This window comes from Amblyomma americanum, chromosome 9 (assembly GCF_052857255.1).
Source record: "Amblyomma americanum isolate KBUSLIRL-KWMA chromosome 9, ASM5285725v1, whole genome shotgun sequence".
Taxonomy (NCBI): domain Eukaryota; kingdom Metazoa; phylum Arthropoda; class Arachnida; order Ixodida; family Ixodidae; genus Amblyomma; species Amblyomma americanum.
In genome coordinates, this window is record NC_135505.1 from 89,786,556 (window position 1) to 89,809,437 (window position 22,882).

Consider the following 22,882-nt stretch of genomic DNA (forward strand, 5'->3'; position numbering starts at 1 on the left):
ATTTAGCTTGCCAGAATTCGTTCCTCTCAACCCATTCTTCCTCCCTGGCTGCACAGTACGGTTCAGGCGCACACTGTGAGTCCGACGCTATCCTTTTCCCTTTTGCGTAACATTACCCTTTCCACCTCTAGAGGATGACATGCACTAGAATATCCCGGAAGTGCCGCAACTTCACCGCCTCCTCGCCTAAACTTTTCGTACCCCATGTACAAAAAAGGGTAATGAACGTTCAACCTTAAGTACTGTATTGCCGATTCTTACCAACTAACTGGTGCTGATCAGTGGATCTACAGTGCCAGCACTAGGAGAATTTTCCTGGGTCAGCCTAGCCATAATGGCATATGTTTCAAAATTCAACAAAATATTCTATTCATGGGGAGAGTCTTGTCCGACCGATACAAACTCTCCACTGCACGGTGTAGTAGAAATGCACGAGAGATAAAGAGAAAAACGTTCGCTGCCGTTTCAAAGCACCTGGCCTGAAAGCATAGTGGTAGGCGCTCGACGGGCGCTTCGGGGGATTTTAAATTCGATTAAACTGACGACATGGTTTCTCGTAATGCACTTGAATAGCAAATTTAGGTCTGGTAATTACTATCGAGCGATTGTCTAATTGTCGTGCGCCTTCAGAGAACAGAAGCTAGAAAAATGTACCAGTCAGTCATGTGCTATTTTCGGCCTGATTCTATTTATCAGCGCCGCCTTGTCGTTGTCATTTTTTACGTTCTGTTGCGACGCCTGCTGTTTTGTCCTGCAGTGTTCTTTAGTGTAATAGCAGTGCATTACCCGCACACTTTTGAACCGGTGCTCCCTGCGGGAGGCGGCTTTGAGGGTAGGCATATTTCCTGGAGTCTCTTCCGAAGAAATTACCCAGCCTGTAAAGCCGCCGTAAATACGCAAACTATTAAAGCAGCCGAAGTTTTTTACGCACACGTAGATGTTAAGCACATTCTACTGCTCACGTTAAGGTCTGGAGCTATGTCTGCTCGTGAACATTTCTTCAAGAGAATTACATAAATAATGAAAGAAATAAGGAGGAAAGAAAGAACGATCGCATGGAGAAGTGTGTGATTGACTATGGCTGCAGTAAAGGAGTAGTGAAGCTGATCCATATCTGACTTCTGAGGTTTAAAAAGAGAAGCAATGAATTGTGAGTTTTTTCAGCGGAACCTTGGATGCCGCGACAACCAAATCTGGACAAGCAACCTGGGGCAAAACAGAATGTTATCCGAAGAATAGCAAAGGGGGAAGCAAGAGGAATTAAAAATGGCTGGCAATTGAGATGCATACCAAGTAGCGAGATTAAGAATCTGACAAGGATAAGATGAGCATTTATAATTTGTGAAGGTTTATTGAAGATCGGTGTTAGAGTAAGCCGCATCTTAGTGCGATTATTCCATGCTCTTGGTGACTGGCACTTTGTCTTATATGCCTTGGTCCCTGTGTGTTTCTCTTGCATTTTGCGCAGGTCTGAACGCCGGTGTCATGCTGATGAATCTGACGCGCATGCGCAAGATTGAATTCGAACGCCATATGCTGGCAATTCACCGAGAGTTCGGGTCGCGATTGCGGTGGGCAGACCAGGACATGCTGAACGTTTTCTTTGCGCGCAATGCAGAACGCCTTTTCACCCTGACGTGCAGCTCAAACTTCCGCTACGAGCACTGCAAGAGGAAGCCTCCCTGCTTTCACAGGCCTGTAGCTGTGATTCACGGCTCAAAGTTGATATTCAAGGAAAATGTGGACCTCGCCTTTACAGCCCTTCAGACCTACATGGAAAAGGTGAGCGACACGAAGCAAAACCAACCACTAAGCTAGTCACTGCCTAGATATGGATTCGGTAGCAGCCTTTCGACATGCTATCACCTATGATGGCTGCGCGCAAAGAATGCTCACGGTAAATATAGGCTGAGCCCAGGAATAGGATTGAAGACAGCCCTGTTATAATGTATGGAGTTTTCGAGAATAAAAATGAGCCAAAAAGGCTATTCATATATGTAAGTTTCATCATCATCATCATCATTTATTGTCCCTTAAAGGCCCCTGTCGGGGTATTACATAAGGGGGGAGCGTATACAAGGTTGATGTGGAAAAACAAAAACAAAGGTCACAAAAATATAACAATGCAATATAGGAACATAAAGAGAAGCAAGGAACGCGAATAGTTAGAACGGTGCATGTAAAAAATGCCTTTAGGCCACAAGCACCACACACGTCGGCGAGAGGTTTGTTTATATTCTTCCTGCCTTATTATAGTCACTTTTTCATTACTGGTGCTTTTATTTTCGCTGGTTTTAAATTCATATTCAGTAAGTGGCTTCATTAGCCTTACGGTTGCCTGTGGTAATGTGTAGATTCTGGTGACTTTTCAGTATCTAAAATTGTTTTCTACGAAACCGCGGAGACTAGATATTGAAAGCAGTCTCTACCAGTGGACATGCTTCGTTCGAAAATTGTCTTGTGAGTGTGTTGCAGGTCCCAACCTTCAGAGAAGAGCAAATGTTATCACCTCAAACGTTTTTCATTTATAGGCTTCGCTTACCTCTTTATTTACCCGCCTGTTGTCACCACTAGAAGCTCGCTGTTCGCAAAGTCTTAAATGGTGCAGGTGTACTCTAAAGAACATAAAAATCTGCTAACCAGGGAAGCTTTTCCCTGAAAACGAAGTGAAAGAGAACAGAAGGCTTTAAATAGCCCCGAAGCAAAGGCCACAACGCTCAACGGAGAAAGAATGTAATAGTATTTATTTCTTCCTATATTTGGAAACTTCTCGTGCAAATGTTAAATAACCTTTTCAAGGTTTCTAAGCTTTACATAGCTTTAGGTATTTAGGAGCGATGACTCATCATGATCTCTGCTGTACCGTATTAAAACGGCGATTTGTGAAAAAAATGCAAATTGCATCAAATAATCCGAAACAAATTGCATACTGAACATATATGTGCGTCCAGTTTTGAAGCAAACCAGCTTTCTTTGGGGCCCTCATCAAGTGTAACTACGAGAGCAACTCAAAAACATTCAAAGCACAGCAGTGTGTTTCATCTATTCGGGTCATCGGATAACTGATTGTGTTTCTCACATGCTGGAACGCTGTGGTTTGGAACTGTTAGAAGCCCTTGAACAAAAAAAAAACCTACTGAAATTGTTTTCTCAAATAGTTTGTTATAAACTAGAGATCAATAAAGAAGCAGATAATCGCCACCCTCTAAAACTCAGTACGCACATGAAACACAGGGTCTTAACAAAGACTTATAAAGCACGCCTAGATAGCTTTCAAGGTTCTTTCTGCCCTGGTTGCATTCATTAATGGAATGGCTTCCGGACTGAAAAGTTGTACCACATGTCAAAGAGTTTGAATGTTTTTAGGAATTACACTGCAGGCAAATTGAGGAATAGGAAAGGACCATTATTTTCTCATTTCTCCTATTCCCATTAGCGCTTTCATTTATGTTTTGTTATTCCCTGCCGTTTCTGCGTTTGTACTTTTACCGTGCGTTGTAATCGTGTTTCCAGTGCCTGATATCCTAGTATTGCTTTGAATTTGTCTCCTATATAAACCATAAAATGAGAGCTAGAGTATTCTTAAATAATCTTAAATAACAAATAAATATATTAATGGCGACATTCAACAAAAGTAGCGGGAACTGCTATTCGCGGTAGGCTCGCCTATATATTCGGATTACGTGTAGTAACATGGCCGGGGTTGCAGCGAGATCACATTCATATGGCTTTCATGTAGTTGATGAACGCATGCAAGACTTGAAGTATGGTTCTATGCTGATTGGTATAACACATATTAAAAGTCGGCCTCAGCCCAAGCCATCCGCATATACTTCGTGCCTCCCTCTCGGAAGTGGTGTTCCTCGAAGATGCTGCACAATGAAGAGCGGAAATGTATTCCCTGTGCTCGATGCGCCAGCGATATGCTAAGATGATGCCAGGTGACGCAGAGAAACCGAATTTCGGAAATCTTCGTCTTATTCTCCTTAACGCCCTCGGAGACTAAAGACAGCTATCTACAGTGCAACTGATGTCACGCAGAGTGCGTGTGTGCATAATTTCGCGCTGTCATGACGTGTCCTTTGTCGTGCCCCGCCACGGATACATGGTGGACGTGCAAAGGAAGATTTTGCGCTTGAGTAACAGGAGACGAAAAGGCTAAACTTTCAAGATGGGACTAATTTTTTTGATAAGGAAGAAGCCCTGCACCGATGCCGATGGATGAGCTTCCATATTCTAGGACATTCTAGAATGGGCCTTGAAGCCATAAGTTCTCCGACTAAGAGATGTCGGCCGCGGTACTACTCAGCTATTTGCCACGAGAACAAGATTACGGCATCTATCATACATGGCTCGGGCACACAACCAGCATTGTTTGACTCAAAATTATTCATGTTTTGTTTTTGTTTTCACAGCTGGCTTTCTTGTCCGTATTTATTCTCAACCGTCTTCGTCAGCCTTGAATTTTCAGTCTGATATGGGCGGGCTGGATAGATGAAATTATTACATACTTTCGAGTTGAGGAATACTGACATCCTGATATTCAAACCCATGCAGCATCTTAACAATGTACTGTGAGGGGGACATTTGGACGGGTATATTTGAAACAAAGATGATAGCGTTCAAATACCACGTAGGAAAAGCGAGATCAGTGTGAACGCTACATTTGCATCTGAATAAATTGAAAACGCATTTCTTCGAAGGGTAAACCATTTTTAGGTGGGCAAAGCTCAGCGGCTATCCCCAAAGAGTAAATGCTTGATTTCACCACCGTGTTGAAATCCCGAAGAAGGCTGGTTTTCCCCCTGATAAACTTGAAGCGTTTTGCAGGGGCTGTGAAGAAAAAAGCAGAAAAAATTGCACATTGCCCGCCCAAGCGAATCTGCAGAGAACAGAAAACAAATCTCTAAGGCTAAGGCTTGTGTAAACAAGCTGTCGCAGAAGTACGAAACTTGCGTAGATGTTCAATTTTCTGCACTCCGAAAGCTATCCAGACTTCGTGGTCTTGCTGATCACAGGAGGGACAATAAACCACTCTGCGGAGCAAATCACAGAAAGGCGTATGTTTCTTGCGCCATAGACTTTGTATAACGGATTCCTCTCCGCTTGTGGCAGAGTGTACATAAGGCAGAATGCTAAATTCCTGAACGTAAGGCTGGGACAGCATGCCTCGTCCATTCATCGGAATACTGACGACCTTTTACGCACACGCTTAAAGTGTTGTAAGTACTGTACTCTTTCTAAATCGCACATAGCATTTGGAGTGCGCTTAAGATGAGTTGGCCAGAGAATTCTTGGAACCGCATGAAATCTGCAAATGCCGCAGTGAAACGTGTTTTAGGCAAGCTTATTTTTTCGCTTGATAACGGAAGACATATTTTAAAGATGTACATTAAAAAACTTTCTTGCACATTCATTGTTTTCAATATTTCATGAGCCTACATTTATATTTTGTTCGCATGATTATTTCTGCAATTTTTTTTCATGCTTGCGCATGTGTGTTTTTGCTCATAGGGACGCATTCTCATTTCTTGTGTTGCAAATGTAGCATCCGGCCTTTCCTCGCCTTTACTGCACGAAGTTTTAAAGCTGCACTTTCTGTTCCATAGACTTAGCATACCTGAAAAATGGTGTCTACTTCATTGTTATGCTATTTTTATCTTGTAGTTGTGATCTCCAATCTTTTCTGTGAACATATTTGCTGGCCTATTCCAGCACTTCAATGCCAATCGTAAACTGCTGGTTCCTTCTGAGTACGATGATCCTTCGCTTTCCTCGTTATCATTGCCCCCACCCTTGTGTAAAAGTGTAAATTCTGTGTGACGAGCTGCCATTCTTTAACATTACAAAACCGGGTAAAGCTATCAGCATTGACATGCTGTGGAACTGTGTTATCTAACGTAGTTAAATAGTTTTTCTTAACGTAATTAAGCAGGGTATGACAGTTGATTACCTTCGGCACATTTCACGATAAACTCATCGATGATTCCAATTTCTGCTATTGACGAGTACCCATTCCTAAAACCAGTCTGCTTTCGTGTTCAATTGAAGTCTTAAACAGTTCTGATTATGATCGCGGTTGCCTAAGCAAATAGCTTGTGGTAATTGAAGTCTTAAACAGCTCTGATTATGTTCGCGGTTGCCTAAGCAAATAGCTTGTGGTAACAGACAGCCGTATGTACCTTTCCCAGCCTTTAGTACCTTCTTTCTCCCGTATTTGCGAGAAGAAGCAACAGACAGCCTTTTGTACCTTTCGTGGTATTCAATTAATTCTTTCTCACATATTAGTCGGGTGATTCATTGGGCGCCTCCAGTGCACTCGAGTTCATGTGGATTGCACAATTCTTCCTTTGGCATGCACTTTTCTCTCCTTCGCAGTTTTCAAATACTGTGGCACGTAGTCGGCGATGACTAAACTTTTTCTAGCACCTAGGGCAAAGGAAAAGCACGCGCATATCACGGTATGCACGCATGGTTGGCAGGTGGCAATGCACGGCATATAATCATGTCGAAGCAATCTGCGCAATATGGGCGCTCGAGCAAGAGGAAGTCATAAAGGGTGCGCTGCGGCAGTGAAAAGTACCATTTAAAATCAAACAGTACGCATTTCGACCATGTCTAGGTCATGCGACATGACCGAGGACAATCTAAGTTGCATGAACGGTTCTCTCTCCTACCCAGCGTATGTACACTTGCAAGAGATGAAACATTCATTTCCAGAAAGAAGCACCTGATGACGCTGCTGGTGTAAAACGCAACATAATAGTCCTTTCTTCTACGCTTTACCAGCCATTTAGAATGAAAAGGCATTGTTTGGGCATTAAAGATACACGTATTTTGCATGTAATAGTGCTTGCATTTAACAGCACTTTTTCTTTTCATCTATTTCAGTACAAACTGGATGAAAGCCTCGTGGACCATTTCATCCGTCCCTTGAGCAACCGCCTCCGACACCTAAACACGGCGTGCTCAGAGGAGCTATTGAAGCAGCTTCCGTTATGGAAGAAGGCCGCCTTTCGCCTAGACAGTGTTTCAAGAAACGACAGGATGCAATAACCGTAAAAGAAATAAAAACAATGAATGGCCACTGTACATCTCCTTGACATTGTGCAGTGCATCGCTTAGCATATACAAGGAAGCACTCGTGTTAGGTGAGCAGCAGCAATACCGTTCCGGGGGTGTTTTCCACATGTAGAAGACTGCGAGTCTCATGATGCGGTGCAAGTCAATACGCATGACAAACAAGTAGGGTGCAGGATTAAGAGAATGCAAAATAATAGCCCCTTTCTGCACCACTTTCGTATAACAGGCTTGATCCGGTTGTAATACACAAGAAGCCCAAGGGCAAGTCTAAATTTGGGCACCTCAGTGTGCAGAAAATAAAATAAAAGGGAGGGGGAGCTACTGAAACACGTCCCAGCCGCGGAAGCGGACCGAGCAGACTCCCTTCATCTCCCCAAGGAAATAGCAGGACGGGATGTGATATGGGAAGGAGATATGGGATATAGGGATGTGGCTATTTTAATTAGAAGGGAGTAGGGACAGTGGAAATTTTTTCGTATTTATGATCCCTTTGAGATACTTTTCATGCCTCCGTAGAAGAAAAACGCTCAAATTCTAACCGACAGTACGACCCTCGGCCTCCAAGCGTACTTCCATGCCACGGAGTACGAATAACAGGCGTACCAAGAGGCACCAGCCATGCCAGGAAGACTTATAACAAGCCTTCTTATTTCAATTTACTCAGCTGAAATTGTCGTAGCGCCTCTATTATACAATGACTTTTCGATGCCCTAAGTCGCTTTTAAAGTGTAATAGACGCCGTCATCAAAGGTACAGCCAGTGACGACGCAGCCGAAGAATGTCTTGGCATGCATGCGTGTGGTCGCGGCGGCGACGATGGACTGAATAACCGTCGCGCCGTGCATGAGCTGTCTGTGCTGATGCAAGCCTCCGAGGAAAGACCCCGAGTGGTGCCTTTACCGACCATTAAGCTATGACGAACATGCAGTGAGTCGAAAATGAAAGCGCTGCTTGGCGTGAATGGATGCGACGTTTGAAGACTTTACGTGCTCCGCTTCAAACTCGTATTGTAATGCCAGCTCCTAATGCAATGTATCGTAAACGCGAGTTATTATTGTAAACTTGTTTCGTAAACTAGTATCGGAGTGTAATGCGTGCTCGTGACATCGTGTGATTTATTTATTTATTTATTTGTCTTTTATTTGCAAGTACTGTTGGCCGTGGGGCCGTTACAGTAGTGCGGCGTGACATTTGAGGAGTAACATGTTCATTTGCGATTACAGAAAATTATTAAGGCCATCTACACAATCACATTTTTTGCAACGTAATGATTTTATTTTTATTATTTTAGGCCAAAAACAAGACAGTTGTCTTTCTTATAACATGCAGCCATTCATACATGATTTAAATTCACATAGATCCCTTCTATGAAGCAGAAAAGCAGGCATGGCTTCGGCAAAGATATTCAAGCAACTTAGGTTAATGACTAAGAAATTTTAACGTATAGTTATTCTTCAAGAGAACTTTTTCAGCTTAGAAATCAAAGTGGCTAAGATATATGCTTTACTTTCCTGAAGATGTTGCTAATTAGCTACAGATAGCATGTTCCAAAATTTTAGATATAACAAATGGAACAGTCAATGCTGACTTTTATCTGCCGTTTTGGCAACCAGAATCACTGTTACGATCCTTGATTTGTTTTCCGGTCGGACAAAAGTCTTAAGCATCACTGTAAAGCTACACGAGTGAACATATGCATGTGTGCCCCACACACAATCAAAATGCGTAGTTTTTATTTACCTGTAGCTTGCGACAACATAGCTTTCACGCTGTAAATATAATTCAACAAATTCTGCTTGAGATAATCACTATACAAGATCAGAGTATCCTGCTTCTCTTAATATACGAAGGCCCGTGTACTGTGCAATGTCAGTGCACGTTAAAGAACCTCAGGTACTCGAAATAGCCTGAGCCGCTTAAGGTCGTTAAACTGCCCTAAACAAAGTATTCTATTCCAGCCTCAACCAGGAACAGTCCAAGAGGTATAAGCCAGTTTACCAACTCCCACATGATGTTTTGTTTACACTGAAGGTGGCCTGTGTGGCCTTTTACTCAGTACTAAGCAACTACTCTGTTTTCATCCACATAGACACTTATAGAATTTTTTGGACTAGTGAACATGAAACTCAAGGAACATTGTGAAGGAACGTTGTGAACAAGGAACCCGCAGGGGTTCCGAAACGCCAATAACTCTTTCTTACAATTGGCCAATGACCCAGGACTCATTCAATCATTGACCAGCTGTCAGCACAACTCTCCAGGCTTTTTCGTACTGCTACATTCCGGCTTGTGCAAACCTAGATGAAATATCAGCTCAGTGAACACTGCTGAAATAAAGCTGCTGGCCCGCTGTCATTGTACAAAAATAAAGCCGCGTGTTGTGCACAGTGCTATATGGCTTGGCCCCTTCAGATGTTACCACACGGTGCAATTTCAATTTTACCTTCTCAAATAGACTGAAAATTATGTCAGAAAGAAATCAGTATTGTTGCACGGTCTTCTTTTCTGTGAAATGCTGAACTGATGCAGTTTGAAATGATTTTACATATTCCAAATTACAGCGAATGACATAATTTTCACGTTTATTTAGATTCGTATTGAAAAGCAGTGGGCTAAAATATTGAATTTTTTCATGCATGCACAATTCCGACACGCACTTTTTATATCCATAAAAGATAACTATCTTTTTGAATAAAAGTTAGGTAGGGAGACAGCAAGGAGACCTGTCAGTCAGCGACAATTAACTATAGTGTGCATGGAATAACGAAAAAGCTAAAAATAAAACAAACACTATCGCGTGCTAGTTAGAATAACTGATTATTTAGTTTGTACCTGATCTAAGCTATGTGAATTTCCCTGTTGTAATTACAAATGATTGAATATGTACTACTAACTTAGCTTGCTCTAGTCCGGTGTCCTTGGAATTTGCGATACGAATCGCGTCGTTCTGGAATCGTTATGCACGTTTTGGTATAGCGTAATTTTCAATGCGGACAATCTTCGATTTTTAGGGGGCAAAAATTTAAGACCTCAGTGTGAATGGTTTTTTGCGGAGACTATAGCCAGCGATAGAATCGTGTCACGACCATGGTGGGGTGCTGTTTTTTTTCACTTTCTAAAGTACAAATGAGCACAAACGTTAACCGTTTCCCGCGACGCCGTTTCATATAAAGCTCGCCTGCGGTGGTGCAAATTTTGTTGTGGCTAAGTTTGCGGACATCAGGGTCGGCCGCGCCGAGATCCAAAGCTATCACAGCTGATCGCTATTTTACCTTCTACGAAAAATCTCGCAGCTAAACATGTCTGGATGTCTCGACGTAGCCACAGTCAATGTGCGTGTTCGTACCGCAAGATATTGTCATGTTTTGCTACGGCACATGCCTGTGCGGCCGCACGGGCGGCACTAACGAGCGTGCGCGCCAATCTGAACGCTGGAGTCGTCCGCTCGGTTGCATGCAGCAAACGTGATTGTACACCACCTCAACCGCCCCACGCCCTCACGCTTCCGTGCGCACGGTCGCAAGTACTCTTCTGCATGCGGCTGAAAAGCGATTGCGCAGCCCCCCTAAAACAGCGAGTCTCGCCAGCCAAATGGTGATCCGCTCAGACGCCATATCACTAGAGTTCACCGCCTGCAGACAGTGCTTTCGTCATCCTTCCAAGCTGGCGCTTTACTACAGACTGCAGCAATATGTAGAGGGCGGTGCTTTGTTGCACTTGTGTCCCTGCTACGAAAAAAAAATTATCCGGAAACTGCAACCCTGAGAGACACCTTCTGACGCACACGGGGTAAAGACTGCACGCCTGCTCGCATCTCGTGCTGAAAGATATGCACGCAGCACTACCAAGCCCAGAAGCACCAGAGTGGCGTGCACAGACCCTGGTACCTGCTGTACAGGACGCACTGTGGGATTGCCTTACTTTGCTTCAAGGACCTGAGACACCTTATCCGGGCTCGGCAGGGTTCGGCTGAAAGAGGCAAACCGCACTGCAGCGAATATATACGGGCTTTAATGAGGCTGCGCTCCTAGGGGGCGCCAGCGTACTGCGGGCTAGTACGCTGTCCGTGGTCGTTTTTTTTTTGACCACTCGTATTATCAAGCTCGCCTCAGAGTAGGCCACCACCGGAAGTGATGAGCAAGATTATAACGCATTGTTGTATGCGCAGTGTGCAGATTCGTTCTTAGAGCTCTGCGGTTAGGTAAGTTTAAGCGTTTAGCGCCTCGTTGTCAAATCTTGCGGTTGGGCGGCTGCAGTGTGGCTGGAATGGCAATATGTGTTGTGTTGGTTCCTCTCAGGTGTATTATGACACGTCGGCTCCTTCCAGCAGGATTCACACTATGGTAAAAATACACCATCGCTAGCAACACGTTTTCTGCGGGCGCTCGCGCGTCCTGGGCACTTCTGGCACCGATAGTACATCACTTTAGCTTGTGGATCTTAGCTTCGTTCCTTGCACTGTCGCTTGATATGGATGTTAAAAGTTTTCAAGTCGCAGATAGGCAAACCGAAGGCGACCTTTTTATCAGGGTGGTGAGGAGCCGGGTCCGAGAAGCGGCGACAACGATAGTGTTTAATAACGTGCCAGATATAACTTCAGGCTATAGGCTGCAGTAAGATAGTTTTCCCGGAATGCACATGAAAAATGGAACTGGAAAATGACAATTTCTTGTTAGTGCCGGTCCCCACCAAACTCAAAAAGAAAACAAGCCGATAGTCTCCTGTATGCGGTATTTTCCGGTTTCAGCTTCCGACCCAGACTTTAGAGGCCATAACGTTAAGAGTATCAATAAAAAGGACTACGTACTGTCTTTGCAAAATTCTTAATTAATAAACTGTATCAGATAATTATAACTTTTGTGTTACAAAGTGATGAAGCGAAAGAAAAAAACAGTTGCTCACTGCTGTTGTCCTGTGTCGCAACAGTAGTATACCGTTGCAGTTTGCGAGTCTTTTTTTTAGGCACACATTCCTCTTAGGACCAAGACCAGAAAGTTTTTTTTAGTTATTCTAGAAAGAAATTCCAGGCGCAGTGGTGATGGAAATTGAAAACGTCTTTCAGAAAAGCTTTTTCTGCAGCTTATATGGAAACTATGCTTTTATCAAGTAAGTACGGTTAAGCTCATGCCACTATTTACGAGCATTCAAAATAGCGGTGATTAATTACGTGGCGCACGTCTCACGGGGGTGCTAGAATAAATCGGGATTTTGAGCATTTTAGCTAGCGGTTAAACACTTTTGTGCACCTCTGATTCCTCGTAACTGTTACACTAAACAATGAAGGCTCACATTATAGAGCGAAGGCTTTAGTTTTTCTTTCTGCCTCGGAAACGTCACACTGGTTTTTGTGCGAGACTGAGCCCAGGACAAAGACAAAAGTAGGAAATACTTAACAAAAGACTCAAGCGCCTTTTAGACCACAGTTATCGACACATATACGTTCAGGACAAAACATCCAGGGACCGGTTTGCATTTGATTTGATTTGATTTCATTTATTTATAACCTCCAGGCCAATCGTCATTACAGAGGTAAGTGATGAAATGCAAACAAAATAAAGAAAAGAAACAAACGCAGCAAAATATAAAATACAAGATGTTAGGCTCCCAATTCAACGATGTTAGCTAGTGCATTTTAAAACGTTGATGGTCTTAAACGGCGGTGATAATGGTTGGGAATCCATGTTATAGCAGTCACGGTGCGAAACATTTGTCGAAAAAAACGCACAGTTGGCCGTGGAATAGGGCTGCCAGCCTGAGGGGGGGGGGGGGGGGGGGGGGCAAAGAATAACGTCGGGGAGTGGAGGAACGCTTGTAAATCATTAGGGAGATATCTTGTATTATTGTGTGTGGTGCATGAATGCTAATTTCACATGCGAGGTTCTTAAATCACGTTTTCCTTATTCGTAATTTCGCCGCTTTCAAACGTTTCGCCTGTTCGCACAGTTTTTGTGTACGGTTTGTTAGAACGACGCCTGCTCGTATTTACTTTTTTAAGCTGACGGTGCATGGTTGTAGTAAGAGTCACAGCTGTGAGCCATGTTACAGGAACAATGGGCACGCAACGTCTGCGGAACGAGCTTAGCGATGTGAAATAGCGACAGCTACTCTATCTGTTTTGTGTTTATATGCAGCAAAATAAATATTCATTTCACAAAGCACTTGGTGTCGTTTCTGGATTGGCCCTGTTTGACGAAGGCCGCGGCGCAGCTGCGTTAATGGCCAGTGAAAAAGGTGCGGAATGCAATTTTTCATCTTTCTAGACCAAAACTATATAGATAACAGTGCCGAACAAGAATACGCGGCAGGCCGCAGTGCATGCTAGCCTTCAAACTGCGCGCCTGAAACCGAAATCGGAAGTCCCCTCACCCGGCCGCTTGATGCGCTAAAGTCAATTCGGCCGCTGGCCATATGTGAGTGCCCGCTCTTTATGAATTCCTTTCTCTATCGCTTGTTCTCAGGAGAGGAGCCCACCGCGGGGAGGGGAACGTCACCCCAACCCGCGCCTAAGACCTCTGCTTTATCTCCTCCTCCGCCTCCTCTCTGATTACTGGGCCAACACTGGTACTTAGGCCGAATTTTGCACGCACTCTACGGAACATTGGCGCACCGCTTCCAGGGCATTCATACGAGGAAGTGAGAATGCGGCTGCTGATAGTCACACTAAGAACCGAAGGCGCTGGCAAAGATGCGCTTTTTCTCGGTATATGACTCCGCAGTACGAACCGCTCTTTCTCGGTGGCGGTAAGCTAGGACGATAAGAGCATTTTTTAGGTCAAGGCAGTACTCTGCACTAGAGAAAGGCAGGGTGCATGCCTTGCTGCTGCCTCGGTGGCTCGCCCGGGGAAAGAATCATCAATGGCAACTATAGTAAACGAACCCGAAACTGCAGCGGTACGTAAAGTCCTACAAGCGCGTTTTTGCTAGCATGACGCAGATGAGTCCCAGAAGCAACAAAATTTCAAAAATTCGCGGTTTATTTGCGGCGTAAACCTGCCTTAAGCAATTTCAGAGGAAGTTGTGGTGATGGTAAAACTTGATTGGATGCACTGGAGCGGGTTTTAGAGGAGAGTGGAGGGTTTCACCGCTTCCTTGCCTGCGTGGTAGTCCTCATTCCGGGACACCACTGGCGGTAGCCGCTGCCCGCGCTCTTGGAAGTAGAGCCCTCTGGGACTCCAGGTCAAAGCAGCTGGAGAAAATCGCCTCACAGCCCTGTTTTGTTTGCTGATTTATCTTTTTATTTCCGGATTTTTCAGGCAGGCCCATACCATATGATATGCGTCTGCCCACATCTCGCAAAATGTACAGTGCCCCGAGAAAGTTTGGTCTATGTGGCTCTGGGAACGTTTGCCTACTGAGGCGCAGATATGCTGTAATGTCCGCATATTTGGTCAGCGGATTCGGTACAGGAGTCCCGACAGAGTCTGGGAATTCACTGGAACTCCGGGGGAGAGACGCTTGGGCAGCTGTGTGAGCAGCCTCGTTTCCTTCTATTCCATGGGGTCCGGCCACCCATACCAATTGTTTTGTTCTCTGCATTGAGCTTTGTTGCGCGCCTGCTAAAATTTTGCCGGCAAGCGGCGCTATTCTTCCCCTTATATAATTTCGACAGGCGTGTTGAGAATCAGACATTATGTGCATGGCGTCGGAGTGAGTGATTGAGAGCGCTAGCGCCACTTCCTCGCTAACGCAACCTTAGTAGTTTACACCGAGAGTCCGCCCACCTGCTTTCCCTCGTGTATGACCGCGACGGTGCAGATGCACTCTTTCGTAGAGCCTACCGCGTCTACATAGTACGTGGCATTTTTGCTGCCATAATACTTCTCTATAGATCTAGCTCTGGCTTCTCTCCTACCTTGATTGTTATCGGGATGCATGTTTTTTGGTATTGATTTAACTGGTAAGTTCTCTCTCCAGTCCCTGGGAATGCCCCTTAGACCTTCTGTTGTTGGTGGCAGCGCTATGTGCAGATCCACGAGGACTCGTCTACCAACGTTGGCCGTCGACAACCGCATTATTTGGCTTGTTTGGTGAGCTTCGAGTAGCTCTTCCAGCGTGTGATGCATTCCTAGGTGGAGAAGGCGATCAGTGGACGTCATGGAGGGGAGTCCAAGCGCCGTCTTGATGGCCGCTCTGAATAGTACGTCTCATTTCTTCTTGTCGCTCAGCAGCAGTTTGAGGTAGGGCACTACATATGTTATTCCGCTAATGACGAAATCCTGCACCAGGCGTAACGTCTCGTTTTCCATGAGTCCATGGTGCTTGCCAGATACCCTGACAATCATCCTACTGATATGCTTGCACGTGGACATTACTTTGTTAATCGCTATAGTATTAATACCTTCGTTGTGGATTTGTAGCCCTAACGCGCGGATGTCTTCTGCTCCGAGACCCGAGTTCCATCTCTGTATATTTGAATTTTGCTTGCCGATTATTTATCCCCGTGATATGAAGGAGGTCTTCGTGGGTGCACACCTAAGGCCACACTCTTCGGCATACTTATGTACCGCTGACGCTGCCTCCTCTAAAGCGTCCTCTATCTTTCCAACACTGCCACCCGACGACCACAGAGTGTTGTCGTCCGCGTATATGGCGCGTCTCACGACATATGTCGGATTGAGCCTCCTGAGGAGGCCCATCATGGCTATGTTGAAGAGCAGAGGCGACATTACCACCCCTTGAGGCGTGCCTCGCGTTCCCATCTCTGTGGGTCCGAATTTAGTTTCGTCTATTCTGATATCAGTATGCCTTCCTGTCCATAAGGTAGTCCTTGACGCACTGGTAGTCCGCTTTCCTCACTTTGTGGTGTTCAGATTTTCTAGTATCTTACTGTGTTTAACGTTGTCAAAGGCCCCCTTCAAATTCAAAGCTAAGATATATCTGTCCCGCTGACTGCCGTAAAGGGGCCTATGACTCCCCTATAAAGTTGTAAAAGCACGTCTTGTGCTAACAGGCGTGCCCGGAAGACGAATATAGTTGTAGAGAAAAGCTCCTGGTCCTCTATGCACTTAGTCTTTCTGATTTGGTCACTGAGCGGCCGTGCCGCTGAATGACGTTCAAATACTTCGAGTCAAGGTGTAAAAGTTGTGGAAGTTAGGATGCAGCAGAATCTAGAGAAGAGAAATGGGTCTTAAATGGTCCGCATTGATTTTCTTAACCGGTTTGGAGATGAAAGTCACTATTGATGTTTTCCACTCTTCCGGTATTTTTCCCCTTCCCATATCTTATTAGTGGTGTCTGTGAGGTCCTCGATAGCTTTTCTGTTAAAGTTTTCCAGCAAACTGACCTTTATGCGGTCATTTCCCGGTGCCGTGCCTCTCTTCATACTGGCTAGGGCCGCTTTGGCCTCCTATTTAGTGAATTTTGCATCCAGCACCTCTTTTTCTTCTCCGGTGTACATCAGTGCGTCCTCGTGCTGGTCTATCGTGATACATATGTTCTTCTCTTCTAGGGCTCTAGCGAGTTGTTCATTTGTACCTTGAAATTCGTGTAATGCTCGTCCTAAGTTTCTACTGTTCTCCCCCTTTGTTTGACTCGATTCAATGAGGCACCTCAGTAAGCTCCACGCACTCTTCGAGCCGAGAGTGCCGCTCATGGAGTTACACTTAACTATCCAATCGCCTTCTGCGAGAGACGTCGCGTATGCCTTGGCCTGTTTGCTGAGATCGGGTATTAGAAGTTTCCATATCCGATTATGTTTTTGTCTATGGCATCTCTTAGTGAGAGCGCTCCTGGCCTCCCACTTTTGCATGAAATGGCTGTACACCACCGGTGTGACGTCATTTGTTTGTACCGTGGTCGCATATTCTCTGCTGCCTATGAGTGCCTCAGCCCAACCTCGTTAGCCCCCTTCTTGACTAAGCTCTGGAATTTCGGAGTCTATGAATTTGGTCCAGACAGCGAGCCGTGCTAGACCCCTCTTTTTCCTGAGTTTGTTCGCTTCAATCACTACCTTTAGGAGACAATGATCACTGCCTAGCGTCTCGTCGGTATTTACCCATTCGTACCTTTTTTTGCGTTCCGCACTAGGGAGAGGTCCGGGCATGCGTCATGAGTAACGCTGTTTCCTATTCTGGTCGGATAGAGAGGATCTGTGAGAATGGTGAAACCCATGTCAGTAATAGCCTTTGCTAATTTCCTGTCTTCAATGTGTTCCTTGTGGTACCCCCAATGATAGCTGAAGGCGTTAAAGTCTCCCACCACTAGTAAAGGTGCCCTACCAGCTATTCGAATTACTTTGTGAAAGATCTCCGAGATAGTGTCCTTAAGTCTTTGCGGTCCACTACATGTATTTAAAACAAGGGCTCCTTGCTGGAGACGCTTGTTCGGAAAGATTTGCACGAATGTGTGCTCGATTCATTTTTCTAATTGTAAGTATACATTATTGGCCGTACATTCTTTATGTACGAGGATGCAGGTGGATGGATCTACTTGGTGGGTGTTATACGATCTAATTTTGACTTCTGTGCCAGCGCCTTGTATTGCAATGATTTCCGCCCTCCTTTCTAAGGTTTCCAGATATCGATATACTGTTTCTTTTTTTCTTTTCAAAACCCCTGCAATTCCATTGTACAATGTGTAGCCTGTACTAATTTCTCTGAGGTTTAGTGGCCATTTCTGTTAGTTTTCCTTTAGGTTAGTAATCCGCTGGCGTGCCGTATACGGTACCAGTCTGTCGCTACTCTCCCCCAGCTTCCTGTTAATTTTGACCTTACAGGCACTAAGCTGGGCTTGTATCGGCTTTATCAGAGGTTTCATCAAACTTTGAATTAAGTTTTGAAGAGTATTTCCTACTTTCTGAAGTAGTGCCGCTTCTTGCTCTTTCAATTCTTCTCGCCCTATCTACATTAAGACCTGCTCCATTAAACGTTGATGCGCTCCCTATTGATTGCCACTCGCCTCGTTCGATGCAGACATGGGTTATTCGCCACTAATGTTGCCTTCCTCATGCAAAGAAGACTTCGACAAACTGCACTGAATCGTTATGCCTTTAATTTCCTCCCTTAGTTGCTCAATTTCTTGTTCAAGTTTGATATTCTCTGCCTTTAGCGATTGTACAGCCAACGAAGGAGGGGGGTAGGGGGAACAAGCGAATTTTGCGGCTAAATGTAGCGCCGCCCCCAAGGTAGATGCTGAGTGGTAGCACTACTTACATAGCAGCCCATACGTTCAAGACATGGTGGCCTATGGTGCGGAGCAAGCGCCTTCTTCGAAGAGCGAGACATACTAAACAACGACGCCATAACTTAAGAGTTAAGACAAATCTTCTGACGTGTAACCACATGTGTTTTGTCGGCACAAATAGATTTTCGAATGCCTCTAGGCCCTTAGCAACACGCGAAACAAAGCCAAGGAAAAAAGACGCGACTTGTGCCGATTACAAACGCCATTTCTCGGTTGTAAGTTCACGTTGTATCTTTTTCCTTTTCCTTCGCCTGCTGAGTCACGCTAAATTGAAAGGTGGCAACGTACTAACTGGGCAAGCTCTTTATCTTAATGCTTGAAGGACACACACACACACACACACACACACACACACACACACACACACACACACACACACACACTCACACACACACACACACACACACACACACACACACACACACACACACACACACACACACACACACACACACACACACACACACACACACACACACACACACACACACACACACACACACACACACACACACACACACACACACACACATATATATATATATATATATATATATATATATATATATATATATATATATATATATATATATATATATATATATATATTAGCAGACAAGGTAAAGTAAATGAGGCACCCGTTTGACAAACTTATGAGGGGAGCGAACAATCACCGAAACCGAGGTGCATAGGTGAACGTTATTATAATTTTTTTAATGTGTTGTGCTTCTCAGTGGGATACCAATAATTGGATTAATAAATCGCTTAAAGAAGATTACTTATAAAGCAGCAGAAAAAAACAACCATGCAGCCGGTGGGATCCGAACCCACGACCTCTGAATATCGCGTCCGGTGCTCTTACCAACTGAGCTACGGCGACGGCTGTCCAATCTGCTCCTCTGGTGGGTATTTATGTTTATTTGGTGTACGCGAACCTTGAGAGTGTTCACCAGCGCCACCCTCGAGCATATATATATATATATATATATATATATATATATATATATATATATATATATATATATATATATATATATATATATATATATATATATATATATATATATATATATATATATATATTCTTCGGGATCTGTTTTTGTGCACTTAAATTTGTAAGCAATACGTTATGAAAGAATTGTGTTGACGAAGTTTCGCAGACAGAGACGACAGAAGGAGGGTTTCTTGGAATCCTGTTTATTGATTAAAAACCACCGCACAAACTCAAACGCTTAGTAGTGACGAAATAAGACGTGGCTGAAATAACCGACGAGAAAAGTGTCATGTGTAAATAATGAGCTGATTGTAAATATAGCGCTGCACTTTCCCAGTGGAAATTCGGCTGCCTTTAAGAAATTATAGAAGGACAGGCATTTTTTCCATAATGTCAAAACCTACGCAGGCAAGATTAAGCATAGAATCAAGCGCTCACATAATAAGAAAGCAAGAGAAAGGACGGTAAAATGAGAAATAATGAACAGTGCCCTTGCAGTCGCCGGAAGCGTTCAAGCAACTAGATGCCCCATGAGACTACCAAGGAAGATTGTAAGAAGACAGTGAGCTCATTAGAGACTGTTCTGTGCCCAAGAAACAATTATAAATAGCACCTGAGCATCCCAGGTTTTGCAAAGGGCCATTACATGTGACATGTCTACAATAAGAACGCAATATAAAGGGGCAGCATTCCATCATCACAACATCTACAAAATTATTGTGGACAATATCATTTCCTGTCATATTTTTCATTCCTCATTAACACGTATGTATCTGCACGTTCAAGGCAGCATTCATATCTTGCTTGCAAAAGATGGGGCGATAGATTCCTCTGTTATCAAAGCGTATTTCAATATTTTGAGGGACAAATATAAAACATCTGTATTCTTCAAAGCACTAACAGGCGCATTTTGCTCGCGGTGTTTCTTTACTGCAAAAACAAATAAATACTATGAAATATTTCCCTCAGTAAAAACGTCACAATCCACAATAATTCAGTCCCAATGCAGGTGCCAAGGTATTGATAGATTTCAGCAGTACGCAACATGCGCTTTAGTACAATTAAACTATCGAGCGATCATCCGAAAGTAACATATGGCAAAGCAACTGTAGCAGCCTACTGTTGTAATGTGTGTCCGGCGGAGTCGTTCTTACTTTGATACTTTCCTGCGTAGCAGCAGTCATTCACGTGCGTTGGACTCTCATCGAACTACACCCTCTTTCCGAAGGCAGCAGCTTCAAATACGTACCATTTGAACTATCTCTGGTATGACAAATACAAGCGTGCACACGTAGCCGACGAGAACGTTGGCAGGAGGAAAGAATGTAATCAAACACTTAAAACTAACCCTAATAAAAGGCGAGCAATCGTACGCAACGAAGCCACTAGATACGCAGGCTGGCAGCTAGCGGCAAACAAACCGCAGAATAATAGAGATTGATGGCATAACAGCCACTGCCCACTACTGTAAGAGAATGCGAACATTAGTTTTTTTAAAAAAAAAACAAAGCAATCTATCTCTGAAAATTTGCGCAACTAAAAGATTTCTAACACTAGAAACTATAGTTAAATCTGAGCATATACAGCATACAAATATATAAGTGACAATTTTAACGTATTCCTGCTACTTCAGTTCCGCAGCAGTGACGTCGCTAGTGGTTGGTTATAGACCACTGTCGAGTCCCACGTCCGCGACATACGAGAGTTCTCTTTTCGTCCCCGCGTGCTTTGCCGTATGAAGGAAGTGGTATGGAGCATTCTGAAAGGCCCGCTCGTTGCACAGGGCCTGACTCCTACATGATAATCATCATTGGCACGACATAGACGCCGACAGAACGCGAGGCGAGCAGAGCAGTGGGACAGTCGCGCCATTTCGGGTACTGCACATGAGCATGGCAATGCTGAGCTTACCGCCCGGCTCGGCTAGGCCGCGCTGACACAGAGTTTTGTGTGTGTGTGTGTGTGTGTGTGTGTGTGTGTGCGTGTGTGTGTGTGTGTGTGTGTGTGTGTGTGTGTGTGTGTGTGTGTGTGTGTGTGTGTGTGTGTGTGCGCGTGCGCGTGTGCGTGTGCGTGTGCGTGTGTGTGTGCGTGTGTGTGCGTGCGCGTGCGCGTGCGCGTGTGCGTGTGCGTGTGCGTGTGCGTGTGTGTGTGTGTGTGCGTGTGCGTGTGCGTGTGCGTGTGTGTGTGCGTGTGCGTGTGCGTGTGCGTGTGTGTGTGTGTGTGTGTGTGTGTGTGTGTGTGTGTGTGTGTGTGTGTGTGTGTGTGTGTGTGTGTGTGTGTGTGTGTGTGTGTGTGTGTGTGTGTGTGTGTGTGTGTGTGTGTGTGTGTGTGTGTGTGTGTGTGTGTGAGTGTGCGCGCGCGCGCGCGCGGCGCTCTGCGTTTACTTCTGTCCACAACTGTATTTGCTTCTAGATTTTCCCAGCCGCTCGATGCTGTGGGCAGATGGAGCGTTAATTCCTGTATCAACCCGAAGGATTGCAACACCGTCACGGCGTTATTATCAGAAGACCGCATTTTCTAGTAGGACGGACGTGAAGATGCAAATACAGTATATCGCCGAAATCGCTACATTTTCTTGCGGGTGCTCCCACGACCTCGGCGCTTCTGTCCCTCAAAGTGGGTCTATTTTTGCTTGTCAGCTAGAAGAACTTCTATTTGTACCATGCGATGTCGCTGAATATTGTGGTTACAAGCTTTAGAAGTTACAGAAACGCTACTGAAGATGACTTACTTTTTGAGGGTGGTGAAAAGCCACAGCCCTCGCACCGGCGATAGCCCGATCTAACGTCACACTATACTATAATGCAGGCGAGTAGGTTTCCTGAGAAGAACTTGGGAAACTGAACTCAAAAATAGCAATTGCGTGGAAGGACCGCAGAGCAGAAAAATCGCTAAGACAAATGGCTGGTATTCAAGTGTATAAGCATTTCCCCGTATTCGCATAAAACCCAAACTCTATCGGCCTTATGGCTAAAAGGGTCCATAAACTGCATAATGGTCTACTTTTGGAACAGTCATAATTGGACAAAAATTATTTAGTAAACTCTATCAGCTATCCAGAGGTTTTTTTTTCGTTATTAAACGTTTCTACATATAATAGAGATAAAAGGGTTGCTAAATCTTCCTGCCCCGGTGTTCTGCTTGTATTTACAAGTCGCCTTTTCGACGGTACTTGGTCGCGTGAGAGATGGCGATACAATTTTTTCCAATATGTGCCGTAATTGTCATCACTTTATAACATTTATTTTTGTAGCTTCGGTTTCTAAGACGCCCTGATGTAGCTTTAAAGAGTAGGACGCTGCATAAAACACAGAACGTTATCTCAGAATGATAGTTTCCTGATCTGCGTTTTGGATTTTCAGTATAGTTGAGCAATATGCTTTTTTCTCCACTGATTACACCCAGTTCTTGCCTTCACCATATTTAACTTTTGATTCGGGTTAAGCTGCGCCGCCTAGCCGTAAGTAAGATAACTTTTATCAGCACTATTCTGTGCGCAGCTATGAAGGCCACCGTTTTGGTCCGTTCTGTTGGCGCAAAACATATGAATACACCATTCCATTCGGTAGGATTAATCGATGGTCTTCGCAGCAAAGGTTGAATTAGCCTCTGGCCGAGGTACTG

At 44.5% G+C, this 22,882-nt stretch overlaps 1 protein-coding gene across 1 annotated transcript in view; it reads left to right on the top strand.

Moving 5' to 3' along the window:
* Window positions 1-7,094, top strand: part of LOC144105009 (glucoside xylosyltransferase 1-like) — a 31,989-nt gene extending 24,895 nt beyond the window's left edge. The window contains exons 5-6 of the mRNA XM_077638230.1: window positions 1,469-1,782; window positions 6,892-7,094. Of these exons, the coding sequence (XP_077494356.1) occupies window positions 1,469-1,782; window positions 6,892-7,056 (479 nt within the window). The 3' untranslated portion in view covers window positions 7,057-7,094. The remainder of the gene's footprint in view (window positions 1-1,468; window positions 1,783-6,891) is intronic.
* The last annotated feature ends 15,788 nt before the right edge of the window (window positions 7,095-22,882 follow it).